Source organism: Suillus paluster, assembly GCF_016628075.1.
Source record: "Suillus paluster strain FC165 chromosome Unknown EDB91scaffold_125, whole genome shotgun sequence".
In the NCBI taxonomy this organism is placed as follows: domain Eukaryota; kingdom Fungi; phylum Basidiomycota; class Agaricomycetes; order Boletales; family Suillaceae; genus Suillus; species Suillus paluster.
Genome location: NW_024537685.1, coordinates 15,175 through 34,569, shown reverse-complemented (window position 1 = coordinate 34,569; position 19,395 = coordinate 15,175). Strand labels below are relative to the sequence as shown.

At 49.4% G+C, this 19,395-nt stretch overlaps 5 protein-coding genes across 5 annotated transcripts; 2 read left to right on the top strand and 3 right to left on the bottom strand.

Annotated features, from left to right (window-relative positions):
• Positions 1-711: 711 nt before the first annotated feature.
• Positions 712-1,167, bottom strand: EDB91DRAFT_1255052 (uncharacterized protein; the record flags this gene model as incomplete). Its single annotated transcript, XM_041323913.1, has 1 exon — positions 712-1,167. One exon carries the CDS (start codon positions 1,165-1,167, stop codon positions 712-714), a length of 456 nt encoding a protein of 151 aa, XP_041170640.1.
• Positions 1,168-5,764: 4,597 nt separating this feature from the next.
• Positions 5,765-9,562, bottom strand: EDB91DRAFT_1239930 (uncharacterized protein; the record flags this gene model as incomplete). The annotated part of the gene is made up of 9 exons (XM_041321927.1): positions 5,765-5,985; positions 6,153-6,278; positions 6,337-7,203; positions 7,274-7,465; positions 7,542-7,936; positions 8,002-8,504; positions 8,565-9,001; positions 9,029-9,236; positions 9,416-9,562. The coding sequence occupies 9 exons, from the start codon at positions 9,560-9,562 to the stop codon at positions 5,765-5,767; spliced, it is 3,096 nt and encodes a 1,031-aa protein (XP_041170639.1).
• Positions 9,563-10,960: 1,398 nt separating this feature from the next.
• Positions 10,961-13,214, top strand: EDB91DRAFT_1087332 (uncharacterized protein; the record flags this gene model as incomplete). Its single annotated transcript, XM_041316196.1, has 6 exons — positions 10,961-11,170; positions 11,230-11,630; positions 11,684-11,784; positions 11,853-12,041; positions 12,099-12,830; positions 12,862-13,214. 6 exons carry the CDS (start codon positions 10,961-10,963, stop codon positions 13,212-13,214), a joined length of 1,986 nt encoding a protein of 661 aa, XP_041170638.1.
• A 1,014-nt stretch (positions 13,215-14,228) lies between these two features.
• EDB91DRAFT_1087331 (uncharacterized protein) lies at positions 14,229-15,352 on the bottom strand (the record flags this gene model as incomplete). Its single annotated transcript, XM_041316195.1, has 5 exons — positions 14,229-14,318; positions 14,504-14,619; positions 14,690-15,104; positions 15,166-15,176; positions 15,298-15,352. 5 exons carry the CDS (start codon positions 15,350-15,352, stop codon positions 14,229-14,231), a joined length of 687 nt encoding a protein of 228 aa, XP_041170637.1.
• A 318-nt stretch (positions 15,353-15,670) lies between these two features.
• EDB91DRAFT_1255046 (uncharacterized protein) lies at positions 15,671-18,709 on the top strand (the record flags this gene model as incomplete). The annotated part of the gene is made up of 10 exons (XM_041323912.1): positions 15,671-15,832; positions 15,884-16,825; positions 16,882-16,917; positions 16,992-17,087; positions 17,138-17,170; positions 17,226-17,279; positions 17,327-17,409; positions 17,465-17,622; positions 17,675-18,365; positions 18,409-18,709. 10 exons carry the CDS (start codon positions 15,671-15,673, stop codon positions 18,707-18,709), a joined length of 2,556 nt encoding a protein of 851 aa, XP_041170636.1.
• Between the last annotated feature and the right edge of the window lie 686 nt (positions 18,710-19,395).

The following is a 19,395-nucleotide window of genomic DNA, read 5'->3' as shown; positions in this document are numbered from 1 at the left end:
TTTTGTCATTATCCGTTGCCATTGGCCCATTTGATGGTATCAGCTCCCATCGGCCGACCTGATTGCATCAGCCACCACATTCTATTGGCCCATCTGATAGCATCAGGTATTCATTGCCATTGGCCCATTTGATGTTATCAGCTGCTATCGGCTGACCTGATTGCATCAGTCACCACATTCTATCGGCCCATCTGATAACACCGGGAATTTGTTGCCATCGGCCCATTTGATGGTATCAGCTCCTATCAGCCCACCTGATTACATCAGCCAACACATTCTCTCGGCCCACACGATAGTATCGGGAATTCATTGCCATCGGCCCATTTGATAGTATCAGCTCCTATTGGCCCACCTGATTGCATCAGCCAACACATGCTGTCGGCCCATCTGATTGCATCAGGCATTCACTTCCATCAGCCCACATGATGGCATCAGATATTCATTTTCATCGGTCGGCCCATATGATGGCTTCACACCCATCATCGGCCGACTGGTACACACAGCTGCTATATTCCACATCGGCCCAGCTGATAACATCACACACTCCACCATTTTCCCCTGGCCATTGGCCGACATGATAATATCAAGTATCACTACATATGGGCCCACCTGTTAAAATCAACTCCCATTGAGACCACCGGCCGAACGTTAGACACGGGAAAATATTTTCGGTCAGCCGAGGTCCGCTGGCCTGTTTGGAACAGGGAATTTTCACCCTTGGCTGCCTGTTTTATACAGGGTATGTGACTGAATGGGCTCGAGTGCTAGCAGCATGTGGGCTTGGGAGTGGGAGCTGAGAGTTCGGGGGAGCGAGCTGAGGGTCTGGGGGAGCGAGCCGTCCAGATTGTCAATTGGACTGCCCCCAGTGCTGGTGTAATGAGGAGGGGGGGTGCTGTGAAGGGAGGGGTACAAAGTGCTTGCAGGATTGGGCTGAGCGCTGGCAGCATGTGGGCTTGGGAGTGGGAGCTGAGGGTCTGGGGGAGCGAGCCAAGCATCAGGAGTGTTTTGGTCAGTAAGGGGACCAGCCCCCCCCATGTGGACGAGTGAGTGAGTAGAAATCTCCAGCAACTCCTGGTTGGGAGGCGAAGACTTTGGCGCTGCATGTTGGATTAGAGAACAGGAAGGGGGAGCGCCAGGAGCAGTTTGGTGAGTGGAATGTGATGACATTTGTCACATTGTGGGATGGGATGGGATGGGATGGTTGCTCGCTGTCATCCACAATGAGACTTAGCGCACTGACCGCAGTCAAATTTGAAACTCTGATTAAAACTCAGCTTTTCAGCCACATATCCCTCACCAGAGATCAGTGTTATTAAGGATTGGATTGGGGGGCTTGTTGAGCAAGAATATTTGAGATGGGGGTGGATTACCAAGGAAGAATACCTCTCCCTTGCTGATAGGTAGCTCAGATATTTCAGTGGAGTTTCACTGTCATCTATGATGAGTGTGGTCAAAATTGAAACTCAGATTATCAGTTGCACATCAGTCAGGGGGTGATAAGGGGACACATCCCTCAATCTTGAGCTCTCATCATGCCTTGCAAATCCAGCCGCAAAGATCTCCTTCATGCAGTTGATAAAGCTGCATTGTCATTAGCCCAACTCCAATATCAGCAGGCATTGGAAGCTCAGGAGTCAAGCTCTGATTCCAACTCTGATTCAAGCATGGACATCACCTCTTCACTGACTCTTTCCTCTGACACCTCTGGTGAATTTTCTGATGGATCTGATGAATCTGATGATTCTGATGATATCACTTCACATTATGATCGGCTTTGGGATCAAATTGCAGCTCTCCATGATGAGGTTGCAAGGGTTCGTGTGCTTCACAAGCCTGAAAAGCCTCCCCCACGAGCCCCCCAGCGAGCCCCTTCAGTGAATTCACCCGTCTGAGACGGGCAGCCGGGCGTGACAATGTACCGATAGAGACGAGCCATCCGGTGTGGGCCGGTGGCAATAATTGTACTGTGATAGACAAGTGGGCCGAGGGTGTGGTGTATCCGAGGTAAACGGATGGGCCGGGGGTATATAGTATGCATGGTAGTATAGCAATGTACTATATAGGTAATTATGAATGGTGGTGAATCCAGTGTGTGATAGCGAGTGGGCTGGTAAATAAGGTGCAATGGAGACGAGGGGGCCGGGTAATAGGGTGCAATGGAGACGAGTGGGCCAGTAGATGAGGAGACGAGGCTGGTAGATGAGATGCAATGAAGACGAGGGGGCCGGGATAGGGTGCAATGGAGATGAGTAGGCCGGCGGCGTGGGCCGGTAAACGAGGTGAAGTTGAGACGGGTGGGCCGGAAGATGAGCAATGTAGACGAGGGGGCCAGTGTTATGGGATGCAGTGGAGACAGGTAGGCTGGTAAACCAGGTGAAATAAAGACGGGTGGGCCGGCATTGCGGGGTGCAATGGAGATGGGTGGGCTGGTAAACCAGGTGAAATTGAGCTGGGTGGGCCAGGGTGATAGGGTGCAGTGGAGACGGGTGGGCCGGTAGACCAGGTAAAATCAAGATGGGTGGGCCGGCATTGCGGGGTGCAGTGGAGACAAGTGGGCCGGTAGACCAGGTAAAATCAAGATGGGTGGGCCAGGGTTATGGGGTGCAGTGGAGACGGGTGGGCCGTAGACCAGGTAAAATCAAGACAGGTGGGCCAGCATTGCGGGGTGCAGTGGAGACAAGTGGGCCAGTAGACCAGGTAAAATCAAGACAGGTGGGCCAGGGTTGGGGTGCAGTGGAGATGGGTGGGCCGGCATTGCGGGGTGCAGTGGAGATGAGTGGGCTGGTAAACCAGGTGAAATAAAGACAGGTGGGCCAGCATTGCGGGGTGCAGTGGAGATGGGTGGGCCGGTAGACCAGGTAAAATCAAGACGGGTGGGCCGGGGTTATGGGGTGCAGTGGAGACGGGTGGGCCAGTAGACCAGGTGAAATCAAGACAATGGGCTGGCATTGCTGGGTGCAGTGGAGGCGGGTGGGCCTGTAGACCAGGTAAAATTAAGACAGGTGGGCCGGTAGACCAGGTGAAATCAAGACGGGTGGGCCGGTACTATGGGGTGCAATGGAGACCGGTGTGTGCATGCAAATCCATATTTGGTGGATCCATACAGTAACCAGCGTATCCATGATAGAACCACTGGGGGATTCATTGTATAGCAAAACAAGATCTACCGGAAATATATCTTTGAATGACATCACTTGTCTAAATATCTACAGTCCGTTGACCCAGAGTCCTCAAACCCATTCCATCTCCACTGGGTCGCTGAATTTTACATTGCTATATTTTGCATACTCTGTGCTTGGAGTCCCGACAAAGTTGTGAATGCTGTCTCGCATGTACCACGCAGTGACAATCCGGTTGCCTTCTTCAACATTCATGTAATGTCTCACCAGGCGACATGATGAAGCCAACATTGAGCCGGAGTTGTATAGAAATTTGATTCCGAGGTTCATAAAATCCATGATAACCGGCTGATAAACACCAGCGGTTGTCATGATATCAAATGCCGCCGGTCGGCACTTTGGGTCTCTATGAGGCGGTGTCCGGCGATTGCATATGACCGACACAACATTGAATATGGATGTCCAGTGTTGTAGATGATGGTACATCTCATGCAAATGATATCGGGTTGCCCATTCGCCCAGCCTGACTTGGGTTTCCATTCCGGCCCAATAAAGATCAGGGTGCATGACTCGAAGTGCAGCCGAAACTAGTATACCGGACCTTTGAAGGGAGGTCGTAATGTTCCGACCGACATCACCTTTCAGTGCAGCGGATACCTCGGGCGAAAACCCATCTTCCGGGTCAAGCTTTGGAAAACCATGTTTCTAGAATACTTCAAACCGGCGACTTCAATATATATGGACCGGACGTACCTCTCTTCCTTGCTGAAACCATGCAGGGGATATATTGATGCAACCGGGCGTAATCTTGCCATCCGGACTTGGATGAAAGTTAGACCGATGGGTCCTCCATTCAACAGTCCTACCAGTTGTTATGCTGTGCTTCAATAAATCACTCATGGAATGCGTTGCACCATGCATATCTTGCTGTTATGTATGTCCGGCTGAGCTGAAATTCAAATGAAGATCAATGGAAGACTGACCATCATCATAGCAGTCATAGCTCCAGGCAAATACCAGACAATGATTCTACCTCCGGAATCGACGATGACGGCTGGTGTTGTCAAGAAATGCTCCTGTTCGGGGGGAATCTGTCGAAGAGGGTCTGCTCTCGTTTTGCACTTCGACCGGATTCATCTTTGTCCAGGGCATCATTGTATCTGACCATGTCTATTTTGAGATGAACTGTATGGTGGTTAGTTGACCGGAATGTGGCGATGGACCGGCATACCTACCGGCATTGGAGTATGCAGAGGCCATCACATTGGCAAGATGCTCTAATGCAATGCAAGTGTCAATATCCAAGAGTCCAAGGTTCATGTTTTTTGCCGGTCGTTGATGAATTGTGGACATGAAAATCTCGTGAACCAATTCACCAGCAAGGTAGGTCTGATACAAAGCCCAGTCTAGTGGGATTGCGACCATGTCTGGAAAACCAAATGAGTGATGGAAAAACACCACTGTTGAATGATAGCCGGAGAGATAGCAGTTAGAGAAAATAGTTTCACATTCACACGGCCTGATTGCAAAGACAAAAACCGGTGCTTCTCATTTACATTGCAGTGAATATGACAGTAACATATAATAGTATAACATATTGACCGGATGCTGGAAGATGTCAGGTTGTCCTTGACTGCACCCAGGATGCACTATGCACTGACATCTGTGTTCAACCGGTCAATGAGTGCCTGTGAGGATGCGACAGCCCTTGTGAGTTCATCAATCGGCCCAACCAATCCGGCCAACCTATCACTTGAGCTTCTAAAATTGTTCATCCTTCCCTGTAACATATCCAGCAACTCTCTCCCAATTGGCGTCTTGTGGCACTGCACAAGAGATGTTGAACCGGTTGTATCTGGCAGCGGATCCGGACCCTGAAGAATATATGGGAGCATGCCGGACCTTACATGATCCGGCTATTTTGGATGTTGTGAGCATCCGGCAAAGATTAACATGATCTGAGGGACTTACGAGTTGTGAACAGTGAAATTCAACCAAATCCATCACATCTTTGATGGATGACTTTGGCAACATATCGGACACCCGGCAAGAACCGAGACTTTCCTTCCACCAGTCATTGAAGTAGTCCGGCATATGAGCAATGTCATAGTCATCGCATGCATTGGAATCAACAGAGAGGCGCAATGCCTTGATATCCTGCAGGATAGCATCAACATCCGGTCGCCGGTCCACCAATGTGTGTGCGGTCATGATTGCAAGCACCCCCTTGAGAAGGTGGGGAATGACAGCGGACAACCGGGTGATAAATGATATATTGATGAATGGAGTTACAAAGGTCTGTATGACAGTGTAGAAGATGAGTGCAAGGGAATATCAGCATTGCCGGATAGCTACCTCCATCTCCCATTTCATCAAGATGTAAAAATTTGTTGCATAGCCAGGCATGTCAGTGGCAAAACTCTTGTCAACATAGAGGCGCATGGCCAACAACCGGGAATTGGCATAGAATAAGGCGCGAGAGATATCCCCAGCAGTGATTTGATTGCCCTTAGCAGCAATGATGACTTGGTCAGGGGGGATGAGAGTTACAGTATTGTTCATGGAGGGAATGTGAGGCTGTAGTGAGACCGACACTCAGAATTATTTACATGTGTCAACCATAATTTCATATTACCTAACTGGTGTTATGAAAGATTCAACCGGTACCAAGAACTGTCCAACCGGTACCAAGAACTATCCACCCGGCACCATGAACTATATATCCAACCGGTAACATGAACCACCCGCCCAGTACCATGAACCACCCGCCCGGTACCATGAACCATCTGACCGATGGCATGAACCATCCGACCGGTACCATGAACCATCCGACCGGTGGCATGAACTATCCGACCGGTACCATGAACTATCCGACCGGTACCATGAACCATCAAACCGGTAGTTCTGGCTGACCTATCATCTTCCGGAAAGTATCCTCTGCATGTCCTGCTAGTTGGTGATATATGTGAGATTGTCGGGCAGCATAACATGTATGTCCGGTGAGCCCTGCAGAAGTCGCGGTGTCCATGTGACTGAGCCATTGCTTGGCTTTGTGGTTAAAGAAATTAATGGACCACTGCATTTCATGTTTGACAAGAATAACCTCCTCATTCCAACGATCACGCAGTGCTTTCGTCCGGAGCCAATTCACCCGATAAACTATTGAGAATATGTGAGACCGGACATCCTGATACCACCGGATACAGCAGACACTCACATTCTGTCATCCAGTCATTGCCTGATGTGTCGCCCTGAACATCCAAGGACCAGAACCATGAAAGAGTCGTGTCCCTCTGACCACGTGCATTGGGATCGGCCACTGCAGAGCTTGCTTTCAGGTCTTCTTTCTTCAAAGGAAGGTATTTCTTCAAGAGGTCGTGGTCAGGGAGATTAGCCAGTTGCAACCTGCATTTCGAATATATACTGGCATTGAGATTTACTGCTGTTTCCACCGAGCGAACTTGAGTCCATGCCCTGGTGGATGAGGCCTGTGACTTGGCTGACCGGACAGTATTGCGGAATATGACGGCTTTATCTACCAAATGAACTCTAATGGCATGGAGTGCATCATTGGCCTGGCCTTCACGAAGGGTAGTTTCTTCTTTCATGAGATCCATAAGACCTAAATCCTTGCACCTGACCTGACCAATATTGGATGGCAGGGGTATGACAGTGAGCTCCGGTTGAAATATGGAAGTATCGTGTATATCCGGCTCCGGATCATCATCGAGATCGGAGTCGTCTTCATAATCATCCGGGAGTGAATTACAAACTCTGTTGACCAGCAAATCCGGGTCGTTGACATCGACTTGAACTCCGAGATAAGTAGGTGCCACCATGAGAAAGCTTGTGATGTGAGTTTGAAGCTTGTCTCGGAGTCGGGCCACTCTCAATAATTGCATGTCTGTGGGATGCTTTCCCAGCTGTTTCACATCCCTAGCAAGAGAGATTTGAGATTCCTCTATGGTGAGACCGGTTGCGAGCCAGGTGGCAGCTCCTCGGCGACCAGGGGAGTTGGTAACCGGATGTTCTGGGCGATTTTGAGCCTGCAGGAGGCGCAACTCCTGCTGTTTTCTAGTGGGAGCTGCACATGGCCGGATGATAATCAGAACGTGATCAGACCTACCGGAGGAGCGGTAGAAGTGGACACTTACCCTTTTCCAACCGGACCTCATAGATGTCCATAGCTGTCGGATCATCCAGTCTGTTCGCATGAGCGAGTGCCTCCTCTGCCTCCCAAAGAATGACCATGTCAGGGTGAGCTGTTTCGCTGAGATTTTGGAATGCAATTTTGCTCTCCGCAGCACCCTTGATTGCCTCTTTTAACTTTCTGCAGAGAAACTTAGCTACAGGGCGAATCAGCCGGAAAGTATCATGTATTAGACCGGAATATATTTGAACATCCGGAGGTGGGCGACTTACTGATGCGAATCATTTTCATGAAGTTGCAATCATTCATCTGATAATCCAATACCTCCTTGCGATGCGGGGTTCCCATGCCCCTGGCTGATGGGGAGATGATATTCAAAGGCGCCCAGAGGGTCTCCATGATCTCTCCATCTATCCTGCCAGCCCCGTGGATGAAATTTGATGCATACCGGACAAAGCAGCTGTCTTGATGGCCATGTACATGCCACAAACCTATTCCGGGAATGATATCCATGCCGATGGGGATGGAAAGATATATACTGGAAGCGATCCGGTCCTTCAAATACTTGTTATACTGACAATTTATGTCATAGAAAGTTATGGCTCGAGAGATTCCATCGGTCTTATAGTTGAGTGCTTGACTCAACGCATAGTCCATGTTCATCTGCCTGATTATTCCCGGTAAGACCTGTAAGCCCAGAGATCGAAGTGACCGGATGCAATGCGTACTCACCTTTCGCCCCTCTGAAAATCCACCATGGAATGTGGGACAAAACATCCATGCCGTGCACATGCACACCCTCCTATACCGGTGGCTTCCAGCCTTTGCCGGGAGGCGTTTGCTTGATTGACCGCCCGGTGATTGTTGCAATCTGACTTTTGGACATGGTCTTGAGCAACGGACAAATGACTCTTGTATCTTTCATCGGAGACCATGAATGCGAGACCATCCATCAATGATACTTCGTCGGATGGATTCACCGGATGCATGTGCTCGGCTTTAAAATTACCATCCATGACCAAAGACCTGGTGATGAGCCAAGAAGGTGCGTCGTCAGGCTGGGTGACTACACCGGTAGACAGGTCCAAGTTTATCCCAGGTTGCGGACATGCGGGGCAAAATAGGGCGAGATCACCGGCCATTGGCTGGTCATCTTTGTGGGCAAATCCATGCCACTTGTAAAGCTTGCATTGTCGCCACTGCCTGGAAGTTCTCATGAGCTCTCTGTAGCGATCCTACAGATATTGTTCTTTAATGACGGGATGGTCAAGTACAGAAAATGACACCTAGCTTACCGGAACCATCAGTGGAAAGATGCTTGAGGTTAGTCTGCGAATTTTGCTGTAGTAATTCATCGCTGATGTCCCGCACTCGAGATTATCTAGCAGAAAGTCGTCCAAGACAGAGAATGTAAATGCAGTTTTCGGTCTGGTGAAAGAAGCTGGGAACAAGCCTGCTTGGAAGAGCTGCATGTCTTGGTTGAGAGAACCGGGGCAGTGGCAATACCATATGGAAAGAGAGTGAACTCCGGACTTGTCCACTACAGTTATGGCCGGATGATCTGAATTTGTGACCGGTGGGGTAGAAGGTCCCTCCGGATAGTCGTTGTAGTCTATATTTTCATCGGTATCTGACCATTCAAAGACGTCTGACATGTAATCTGTGCTGCTGGGACATGGAGTGCCGTCATGAGCGAGGTGAATGTGGAGGCCGACTTTAATGAGTGAAGTTTCTTGAAAAAATGATCCGGTCCATTGACTGATGCGATGGAATGGATGTCTTTGATGCTGGATTCTGCAGCAGTCTGTGCAAAAGAGGGGCTCATTGAAACAGCCATGGCATTTATACACCCCATCCTTCTTGCACACTGAGCAAAGTCGGTCTGCCGGAGGGGCTTCTCTGACCATGAGTAAGTTTATATAGTCTTTGAACTTGCCCTTCCATTGCCGGAGATATGCATTCTGACCCTGTATGATCCGGTCAGATCCAGACTCTGGAAATGAGGATGACTGCTGCTTGCCAGAGATTTCGGTAATTTGGGCTGGGGGATGTCACCTTGGTCAAAGTCAAAGTCAGGACCTTCATGGAGCATCCGAGATGACCCGGATTTTTGCTTTGAGGGAGATTTCATCGGCGATGATGTTACCGACTTTGCTTTCGGAGACCATGAGTCTTTCACCCAAGATGATCTGGATCCTCTGGCTGTAGTTTTCTCCTTGAGCTTATACAGCTGAGGCAATCGTTTCTTCATGGGAGGAGTGTATGTTATTCCTGTTTGTTTAGTCTTTGCCATATTGATACCACCACCGGAAAGGATTGTTCAACCAGGGAGTGCACTTAGGCTTGATGACTGGGAGGTACTTGACTCCACTGGATCGTGCTTCCATCAACTCCGAACCGTCGGCATCAGCTCATTTTCTCTTGTTTAGTCATGGAGCAACCAGATTTGAAGTTATGTGCCTACCGGAGCAAGGGACCGATTTGATAATCCAACCGGATCATTGTTCTGGTGTCATATTACTATAAAGGACATATCCCCTTGCTGTTAGTCATTCAGCAACCTGATGTGAAGTTCTACCGGAGCAAGGGACTGATTTTATAATACAACCGATCATTGTTCTGGTGTCATATTACTATAAAGGATATTTTGCCTTGCTGTTAGTCATTCAGCAACAGTCATGTGCCTACCGGAGCAAAGGACCGATTTGATAATCCAACCGGATCATTGTCATATGACCATAAAGGATAATGAAGTCCCAAAATATCTCTCCATTTAGGATATATATAGGTTGGAGTCACCGGTGACATTTCAAGGTTCAAGATTAAGAGGCTCCGGCAGTAACATATACTTCTTTCTACTCAGTGTCACTGGGTGTTGGTCTCAGAAGTAATTCAGGTATTATAACAGGAGCTCAGGCTGAAGCGGTAGGTATGAGTTAGAGGATGCATGTAGGCAATCACAACAATAATTGATGGATTATGGCATTCAGTGTCACTGCCAGAAAATTATACTTCCCGGTTAGATGATGTATGTGAGACGATATGAACACATTGCATGAACTTCAGTGAGGACACTGGCATCGTAAAACATGCTCCAAGGGAACACTTCAAACCAAATAACCCATTCTATGGACATGAACAGGCTTCTCATTTGTGCACATATTTTATTATTCATCTCTTTGCTTGTCCTCAGTATCCCCTATCATCTTTGAATTCTCAAGTCAAGTTGCAACATTTCATTGCCTATGGTTTGCACCACACCAAACCGCATGGCTCTGTCACATTTGCTGCTCTTGTCCTCCTCCAGCACTTGAAGCACTGCCGGGGGATGTTCAGGAGACTGGCTGTATGTATCTGCATTCATGCTGGCCTCCAAAGTCATTTGTGATGACACTTACTCGAGCAAGTCATAGGGTATAGCTGAATAGGGCCTGTATGCAATGTTTGAGGGTATAGCTGTATGCTGCTCGTATACTATATGATAAAGGTCCAAGTCTGTGTGTTTTTACATTTCTAAATTATATGGACCGGAAACACATGAGATGTTGAGGGTATCATGCCAATAAATGAGTGTTGACTCGCTGGCAGATAATCTCTTGTTCGGTTTGCTGTCAGGTACATTGCTTAAGTGACCTAATACTGTGCGATACACATACATGCTTTTGTCTACCAACCCTTCAACTACTTTGCAATGCCCCCATCCAACTCATCAGTGGACAGCCCAGAAAAGACTAAGAAGCAAAAATTGACGGAGGAAGAGGTGCTGGTCTTACAATCTCACCTAGAAAAATGGAAGGAAGCAGCCACTGAGGATAGAAAAGTCATTCTGAAGGCGGCCACAAAAGAGGCCAAAGTGCATGCCCCTGCTATGCATGCCCAGTTATTGAAGAAGAGGAAAACAGTGAGCAGTTGATCTTCTAATGTTATACATGACTGCTGACTTTTTCATGATGGATCAAGATGTACCGGGAGTGGTTCTATAACCGGAGAGCTGAAAAGACTCGCAAAAAGAAGTTGGGTCAGAAATGGAATGCCCGGTCGGTGATAGAACAGCAGCACAAGGAGGAGATCATTGAAAAGACCGGAGCAAGGCCTGGATCGGAGGAATTCATCAAAAGATACCAGCCAACCCTCACTGCAGTCATGGCCAGTCTATCAAAAGAGCAGCTGAAGGAAGCAAAGCAGACTGCGATAGAGTGGTCTAGCGATGGTCCTCCTACAGAGGTCCAGGCCGAGTTTGCAAAGAAGAAAGCACCCGGTATGATGAAGGACCTGGCGACTCAGTTATGGAGGCACGCCGGTATGAGGATATTCATATTGTCCGCGTGGAAAACGGAGGAAGGCGAAGTGAGGATCAATGGGTGAGTTCTACTTTCACCCTCAACCGGTAAAGATCGCCTGATCCGGTTGGAAGAATTGACTTCAATGAAAAGTTGGAGGGCAATAGTTTTACAGGTACAAAGGACTGGAAGCCCATGATATCAGAGTGGAATGCCTATGCTGGAGAAGAGTTCGGTGAGCTTCTTTTTCCACAATCTTGCATCATTCAATCAGGCACTTATCACACTTGGGGATGATACCAGGAGTTGACCAGAATGAAGATGACGACGACGACGAGGGGGATGGGAAGAAGAGCAGAAAGCCAAGGGGAAAGAAGGATGATTATCCTTTGGAGGTGGATACCTATGGGCTTCCGGTAATACCGGACGTTCAGAACCTTAACTTAGAGAGCAAGCAACATCTCATCCGGACGTTCCTCACAAAACACTACAGTCAGTTTCACAAATCATGCATCTGGAGTGTTGATCAACTGACCAGCTATTTTTCAGGGTTTTGCAGCCAAAGGGCAAAGGCATCTGTGCCATGGTCCGCAGTGATGTATGCTCAGGGTAACTTCGTTGAGGCAAAGTTTTTACCTACCGGTGGCAAGATCAAGGAACCTTCAAAGCTTCAGTTAGTTGAAGTCGACCGGCTCTTAGAGTTCTGGTGTCAGAGACAGAAGGACAAGGTTCGCCCAACCTTTGAATTCAAAGCCTGGGAAGGCCACGATAAGAAGATGAGAGAACCGGTAGAAACAATCTCGGGCGAGGATTCCGACACCGGACTCAGACAATCCGCAGCAGAGACCAGGGTTCCGGTCAAAAAGTCAACCGGAAAGGCGAGCAGGAGGGAGGAAAAGAAGTCAAGTAGTGAGGATGAGGGTGATGAAGAAGAAGATGAAGAAGATGAAGAGGAGGAGGAAGGAGACAAGGAAGAAGAAGATGAGCAGGAGGAAGAAGGAGAAGATGAAGACGATGAAGAAGACGAGGAAGAAGTTCTCCCATGTCCACCTTCAAAGTCCAAACATACCAACAAGCGGGGCAGGGTTCCTCCGGTTCAATCTGATTCAGAGGAAGAAGACTCTCGCCCGCCGGTCAAGAAATCCAAGATGATTGTCAGGCACAATGAAGTCCCATCGCCACCTTCAAAGTCTCACCCAACCAACAAGCGGAGCAGGGTTCCTCCAGTTCAATCTGATTCAGAGCCGGAAGATTCTCCCCCTGCCGGTCAAGAAATCCAAGGTGACTGTCAGGCGCAATGAAGTCTCATCAGCACCGGTTCATCCGGTGCAATCTGAATCGGAGCAGCAGGATTCTCACCCACCGGTAAAGAAATCCAAAGTCATTGTCAAGGGCAATGGACCATCAGAAGACAATACCGGTACCAGTTCTAGTCATCCACTGCCCTCACACCATGCATCTACAAGTCGCTCATTTGGTCCTGCATCAGGTGTCCGGACCATGAAAATTCAAAAGCGACCGGTGCCGGAACCAACACCTCCTTCCCCTCCAAAGGCCACCGGCAAGAAAACTGCAGGACAGGAAGCCCACATTACCAATCTGGAGCCAAAACGCTCCAGTAGAAATGCAAAGGCATCTTATAAAGCTCACTATATGCAAAGGTAATGATTTGGATAGATGGACATTTTATATTACAAGTATTGTAGATCGGTGTAGATAGTGCTTGACCGGATAGATACATCATGTTGACAGTTGAGGTATCGATATCAGTTGACATGCCAGCAATAAGTCTCGAGTGAACCCAAGGACTTGCTCCCTTGCAAAGGCCTCTTCCGGCGAAATTGCACCACCATCCCTGTCCATCTCCAACCGGTGCACTGCAACCTGCAAATCACCTACCGCCCGCTGAATAACAAACCCAATGGGATCCGGTTGACTGACGGCTACTGAATGCAGGTGATTAATCATTAATATCTGACAAAATGAAGACTTACATGACTGATCCGGAAACTCATTGATGTATCCAGTCCTTAACTAACTAGTAGTGTCGGAGCAATCAACCACAGGACTCGTTGAGAGGATAAGGCAAGGGTATATGGAGGACTCTAGGCCCTAACGTGAAACAGGAGGTTAAGTCTAAGATACACTGACTATACCTAGACAATACTACTATGGGCGGAGTACTGAGTATGAAGTTGTGATAACTATATACGTCATACATGCACCTAGGGATGGCGTCTTATCAACAATCACTACAAAAAGAGGGTAAAGGGTCATGGGCAAGGTCGGTAATTAAGCAGGGTTCTCGGGCTGCTGCTCAGGGTAGCGGATAGAAGGGGGAGAGAGTTCGGACAAAGTCTCGGCGTATAAGGATCTCGATTAGAGATAGGATCTGATGATCTAGATCGAAGGATCTAGATAGGATCTGGATCTGGAGATGTATCGGGTATGATCGGATCTAAGGGTTCTCCAGGGTCTTCGGTAATGAACATGCTTCTCTATGAACGATGCTTCTGTGATGGGATTTCAGGGTTTAGCTGTGACTGCGCAACAGGTTCTAATGTAAGGGGTTCGGTGAATGACAGAGGTAACTCTTAACATGTCATGTGTGAAGATGTGAAGGTCTGCGATGTGAAGAGGTGATGACCCTTTGAGAGATAGCTCGTAAAGTACTCTCGGTTATGGTTCGATCATAGAGGCATGTAGATGCTTATGATGTAACCCGTTGCCTAATCGTAGGACTTCTAAGGATGTGATGAGTTCGTATGTCTAGGGTTACGGATAAGGATGGATGACATTGATATAGTATAGATGTGATGTAAAGATAGTGATCGTTAATCGGTTATCCATCTTATCTTATCAGGGATCTATCTAATCTAATCTTATCGGATAAGGTGACTTAGGGTTCGATAATCGAAATTTAGGTGCAGTTGGTAACATTCATGACAATTGACCGGATCCGCTTGAAAACCCATCTCCAAGGGGCTCTCTACCGGTTGAATACTGTTCCCTATGTCCGGAACATGATCTACCGGATCTGTGTCAAAACCCATCTCCAGAGGGCTGCCTTCTAATTGAGTATCATGGATTGAATTGAAAAATGAGCAAGTTGATGTATTAGATATAGTCTAGCACCGTACCTGTGTTACCGGCCGGATGACTGACTTGCAGAGAGTTTGCCGGGTGAAGGGAGAGTCCATCATCTCCGGATTCGGGTAGAAATCCCATGTCAAATACATCATTGTCAGACTCCAGAGGAAATTCCATGTCCAGTGCATCGTCTGATTCCAGTGGGAATTCCATGTCTAACACTTCTGACTCCAGAGGAAATCCCAGGTCCAACATCTGATATTCCTGTAACTCTGGTGCGGGTGCGATGTTGGATGACTGGTCGTCGTCAGACAGTGTGGGGAATTGCATGTCCAAAGTGTCAGACATCTGGTCATCATCAGACAATGGAAATCCCATGTCTAATGACCGGCGCTCCTCGGCGGTCATCTCCAACATCTTCAATGTTTTACCATCCTTCCACCTGGTCATGAGCTGACAGGATATCTAAATCTCCAAGACAAATATCAATTGTCAGTGTGACAGGCCGGAATGAGATAAAACTCACATTCAGCCATGCTTGAACAATCCATCAAAGGGTTGTTGTAAGTGCGCTCCTCGTGTTCCGGCTCTAATAAGTCAAATACTAGTATGCCGGATAATGTCAACAGGTAGATTCCCAAAGGCAATGATTTCTCACCTTCATCCTCACTAGATAGTTGTAAATATTCTTGCGCAATCGCCGAGGATGACATGGTTTTCTTCCTTGTGTTGGGTGCCTTCTTTAAATTGATGTTCTTCATGCGATCACCGGAACAATGAATGTGTTCTACTGTAGCCAGATGCTCTGCTGGCGATAATTTGATAAAGATGACGTGTCAACAATAGCATCCACACAATGAGAAATAAGTAGCTAAAAATAGATAATGATGACGTGGCAACAATGGCCCGGGCATCCGGTGATGAAAATTTTTCACAAGTGTTTGTATTGGTCGCTTCCGGGTGTCTTTTTCACTTGCTCTCACTCAATACTCAGCTCATCCATCTGCCAGTGCAATTTTCTAACTACCCAGATGTCATCCAACTCCACTTCTGCTTCTGCTTCTGCCGCTGCTGCTGCCAACCAGGCGCTCATCGCTCTGATCGCCAGACTCAATGAGATGGCTGAACAGGTGCTCCGGTCCCAGTCGGAGGAAGAGAAAATGGGATTGAGCCGGAAGATTGCTCGTGAAGTGGTATGTTGGATGTCCTTCTGTGTATTGCCTGTATTGATACCAGGGTCTCAGAATGACGCGATTCATTCGCATGGGAGGGTCGCTACCTACATCCCCCCTCGCCTGCTGTCCATGGCAGCTGAAATCTTTCGTGCTCAGAGGCGCACCACTCAACTGGCGGAAGTCCTGGACTGGAACCGCGTTGGGCACAACCAGGAGATGTGCATGAAGCATCCATTGTATGGTAAGACATTGGGTGCTGCACCAGCGGTCATCACACCTGCACCTGCACCTGCACCTGCACCAGCCCCAGCCCCAGCCCCAGCCCCAGCCCCAGCCCCAGCCCCAGCCCCAGCCCCAGCCCCTGCACCGGCGGTCATCACACCTGCACCTGCACCTGCACCTGCACCGGCCCCAGCCCCAGCCTCTGCACCAGCGGTCACCACACCTGCACCGGCACCAATGTCCTCAAAGACACCAGCACCAGCACCAGTCCCACCTCCAGTCCCAGGCCCATCACTGGCGCCTGCACCTCAGCCTGTTCCATCCTCTGGTCAGTCATTACTGGCGCACCGTTTCAGCATTCGCATCCCCGGAAATACAGCATCCGGTGCGACTGGACCGGCCGGACCCTCCAAATTGCGCAAGCGAGAACTCAGTACTAGTCCCCCTGTGCGTCAGTTCAAGAGGGCCCGGAAGCGTCTCCTCAAGTCAAGGGAAGTCTTGTCCGACACTGACTCTGACAAGGTGAAGCTGAAGGTGAAGAACAAAGGGAAAGCAAAGGGGAAGGGGAAAGGGAAAGAGAAGGCAAAGGCAAAGGTACTGGAAGATGATGAGGATGAGGATGAGGATGAGGATGAGGATGAGGATGAGGATGAGGATGAGGATGAGGATGAGGATGAGGATGAGGATGAGGATGAGGATGAGGATGAGGATGAGGATGAGGATGAGGATGAGGATGAGGATGAGGATGAGGATGAGGAGATGGCGACTGATGTTGATGATCTTCCGGTCGTCCAGGCAAGTTTCTTTCCTTCTCTTTCACTTAACATTACTGACATAGCAACCAGCGCCAGAAGTCGACACGCAACCCCTCCAAACACAAGGTAAGTCTTCATTGCCTTCAAAAACAGTCACTATCAACTGACAAAATTTACCGGACATACTTGTCCTTCCACAGAACAAGGGCGCTGCACTGGAGGGAAGTGAGATGGATGAGATTCCAGAAGATGACGACGATGATTTGGAGGGTGATGATACCCAAGGCAAGCGAAAGGTATGTTCATCATTTTCATTCTTACCAGTGGCTCATTCATCCTGATGCAGGCCACCATCAAGCCGGGGAAACAACACAAACCGGTAGGTTTTACTTCTCATCGCACCGGTGATTCATATGGCTAACATATTTCATTAGTCTACACGTCCCATGGGCAAGGACCACAGCAAGAAGGGCAAGGGCCAACAACCGGTGAGACGTCCGGTCAATATCATTTTTACTATACTAATTTGTCATAGCCTGGACGTCGATGGACCTTTACCTCGTTGCGAGAGATGCCGGTTGAAGCATGTGCAGTGCATCCCGCGGTTGACGAAGAAAGGTGAGGTTGGCCTGAGTTGCACCTTGTGCCATCAGTGGAAGATGGCATGCATCAGGCCCGACCCAGTGTCCGCGGACAGCACCGCTGTCACCACCATCACCCCCAGCATCGCCGCTACACCACCTGCAAGAGCCGTCACCACTCGCTCCAAGACAAGCCGGTCAAAGACCACCGGACAGAGCAAGACCGGTGGGCAGTCATCCAAAGGCAAAGGTAAGTCTCTTGTTTCCGGTCGTAGGTTTCCGGCGCTCATTCGCCCTTGTAGACAGGGATATTCGACATCCCAGTCCCATCCAAGAGGAAGAGGATGACGACGTCCGGATGATCGATGACGCTCCGGAAGTGACTGGTACTGGCGGTACCACACCACAACCGGCGCCTCTCGCATCGGTAGACGATTTCCCCGCAGACCACTGGATTGAACCGGGCACTGACGACATGCCACCTCCACCACCGGTTATGGCCCCAGAGGACGACATCTGGGACTCACCCATCCCTCCGGTCCATCATCCACTCTCCCCCATCGCACCTTCTGGGTCCCTTCTATCCATCCAGCACCCTCTCGCTAATGAGGAGATGGAGGCCATGTTGGCCCAGATTCGCGTCGATATGGAGGCACTCCGGACACGCGATAGGATGGAAGTTGACGTCCGGCAAGATGACCTGGAGCGTCGCATCGAAGTCGCCGAAGGATCGGATGCTGCCATGACCGTGCAGATCGACCGGATACAGGGGGATGTGGACGCGCACCAGAGACTCATAACTGAGTTGTCCGTCCAACTTCAAGCAGTTGTGAGGTATATGAGGGGGGATAGGTCCGATGAAGGGACGGCAACAACCCCACCGGCATTCAATCCACCCCCCATTGTCGCCGGCCCATCCATCAGTGCATTCGGTCGCACGTTGACCAACGACTGTCTTCACTCCGGATGCATCTTGGATGAGCGCCCAGACCGGTGGTGATCTCATTGGCATTGAAGATGGCTCACCGGTCGCAAGACAAGCACGGGTGCCATCCACTTCCACCATCAACCCGGCACTCACCACGACAGTATCCGGCCCATCTGTTCCTCCGGGTGATGCACCACCGGTACCACCTCTCATTCTCCCGGTGGGGTCCATGCCTTCACCTGGCACCCTTCACGCATTGATCACCGGAGGGCCATCAAATGTGCTGGACAATGGTCAGTCCACCTCGGCTCCTTTGCCATGCCAACGATATGGACCTCTATCCCTCCAACATGGTTGGTTGGCGAGCGCTAGGCATGCTAAGAAGCTTTCCGGTGATATGGAGAAGTAATACTACTACATATTTTTCATGTTTTCATCTGTATTAGTAGTCTATTATGCTCTCAACATTGTGCGCTTTCAATGAGCAAGATCACTTATGAGATAATCGCACAGTTGACTTGCATAGCCTGCATTTCAGTCGCTAAGGAGTGTTTCTGTACCGGATGGGATATCATGCATCTACTGGTGATCATGCAGATCCGTCTCAAGTGCACATCCTTTACCGGCCCAACCGTCTGGATTGGACGTCCTGTACCAGCCCATCCATCTCGACCGGATGTCCCATACCGGCCCACCCATCTCAATTGCATGTCATTTACCGGCCCATCCGTCTCAATTGCACCTCCGGCCCACCTGTCTCAATCGCACATCCTATACCGGCCCATCCGTCTCAATTGCACCTCCGGCCCACCTGTCTCAATCGCACATCCTATACCGGCCCATCCGTCTCAATTGCACCTCCGGCCCACCCGTCTCAATCGCATGTCCTATACTGGCCCACCTGTCTCAATTGTACCTCCGGCCCACCCGTCTCAATTGCACCTCCGGCCCACCCATCTCAATTGCACATCCTATACCGGCCCACCCATCTCAATCGCACGTCCTATACCGGCCCATCCGTCTCAATTGCACCTCTGGCCCACCCGTCTCAATCGCATGTCCTATACCGGCCCATCCGTCTCAATTGCACCTCTG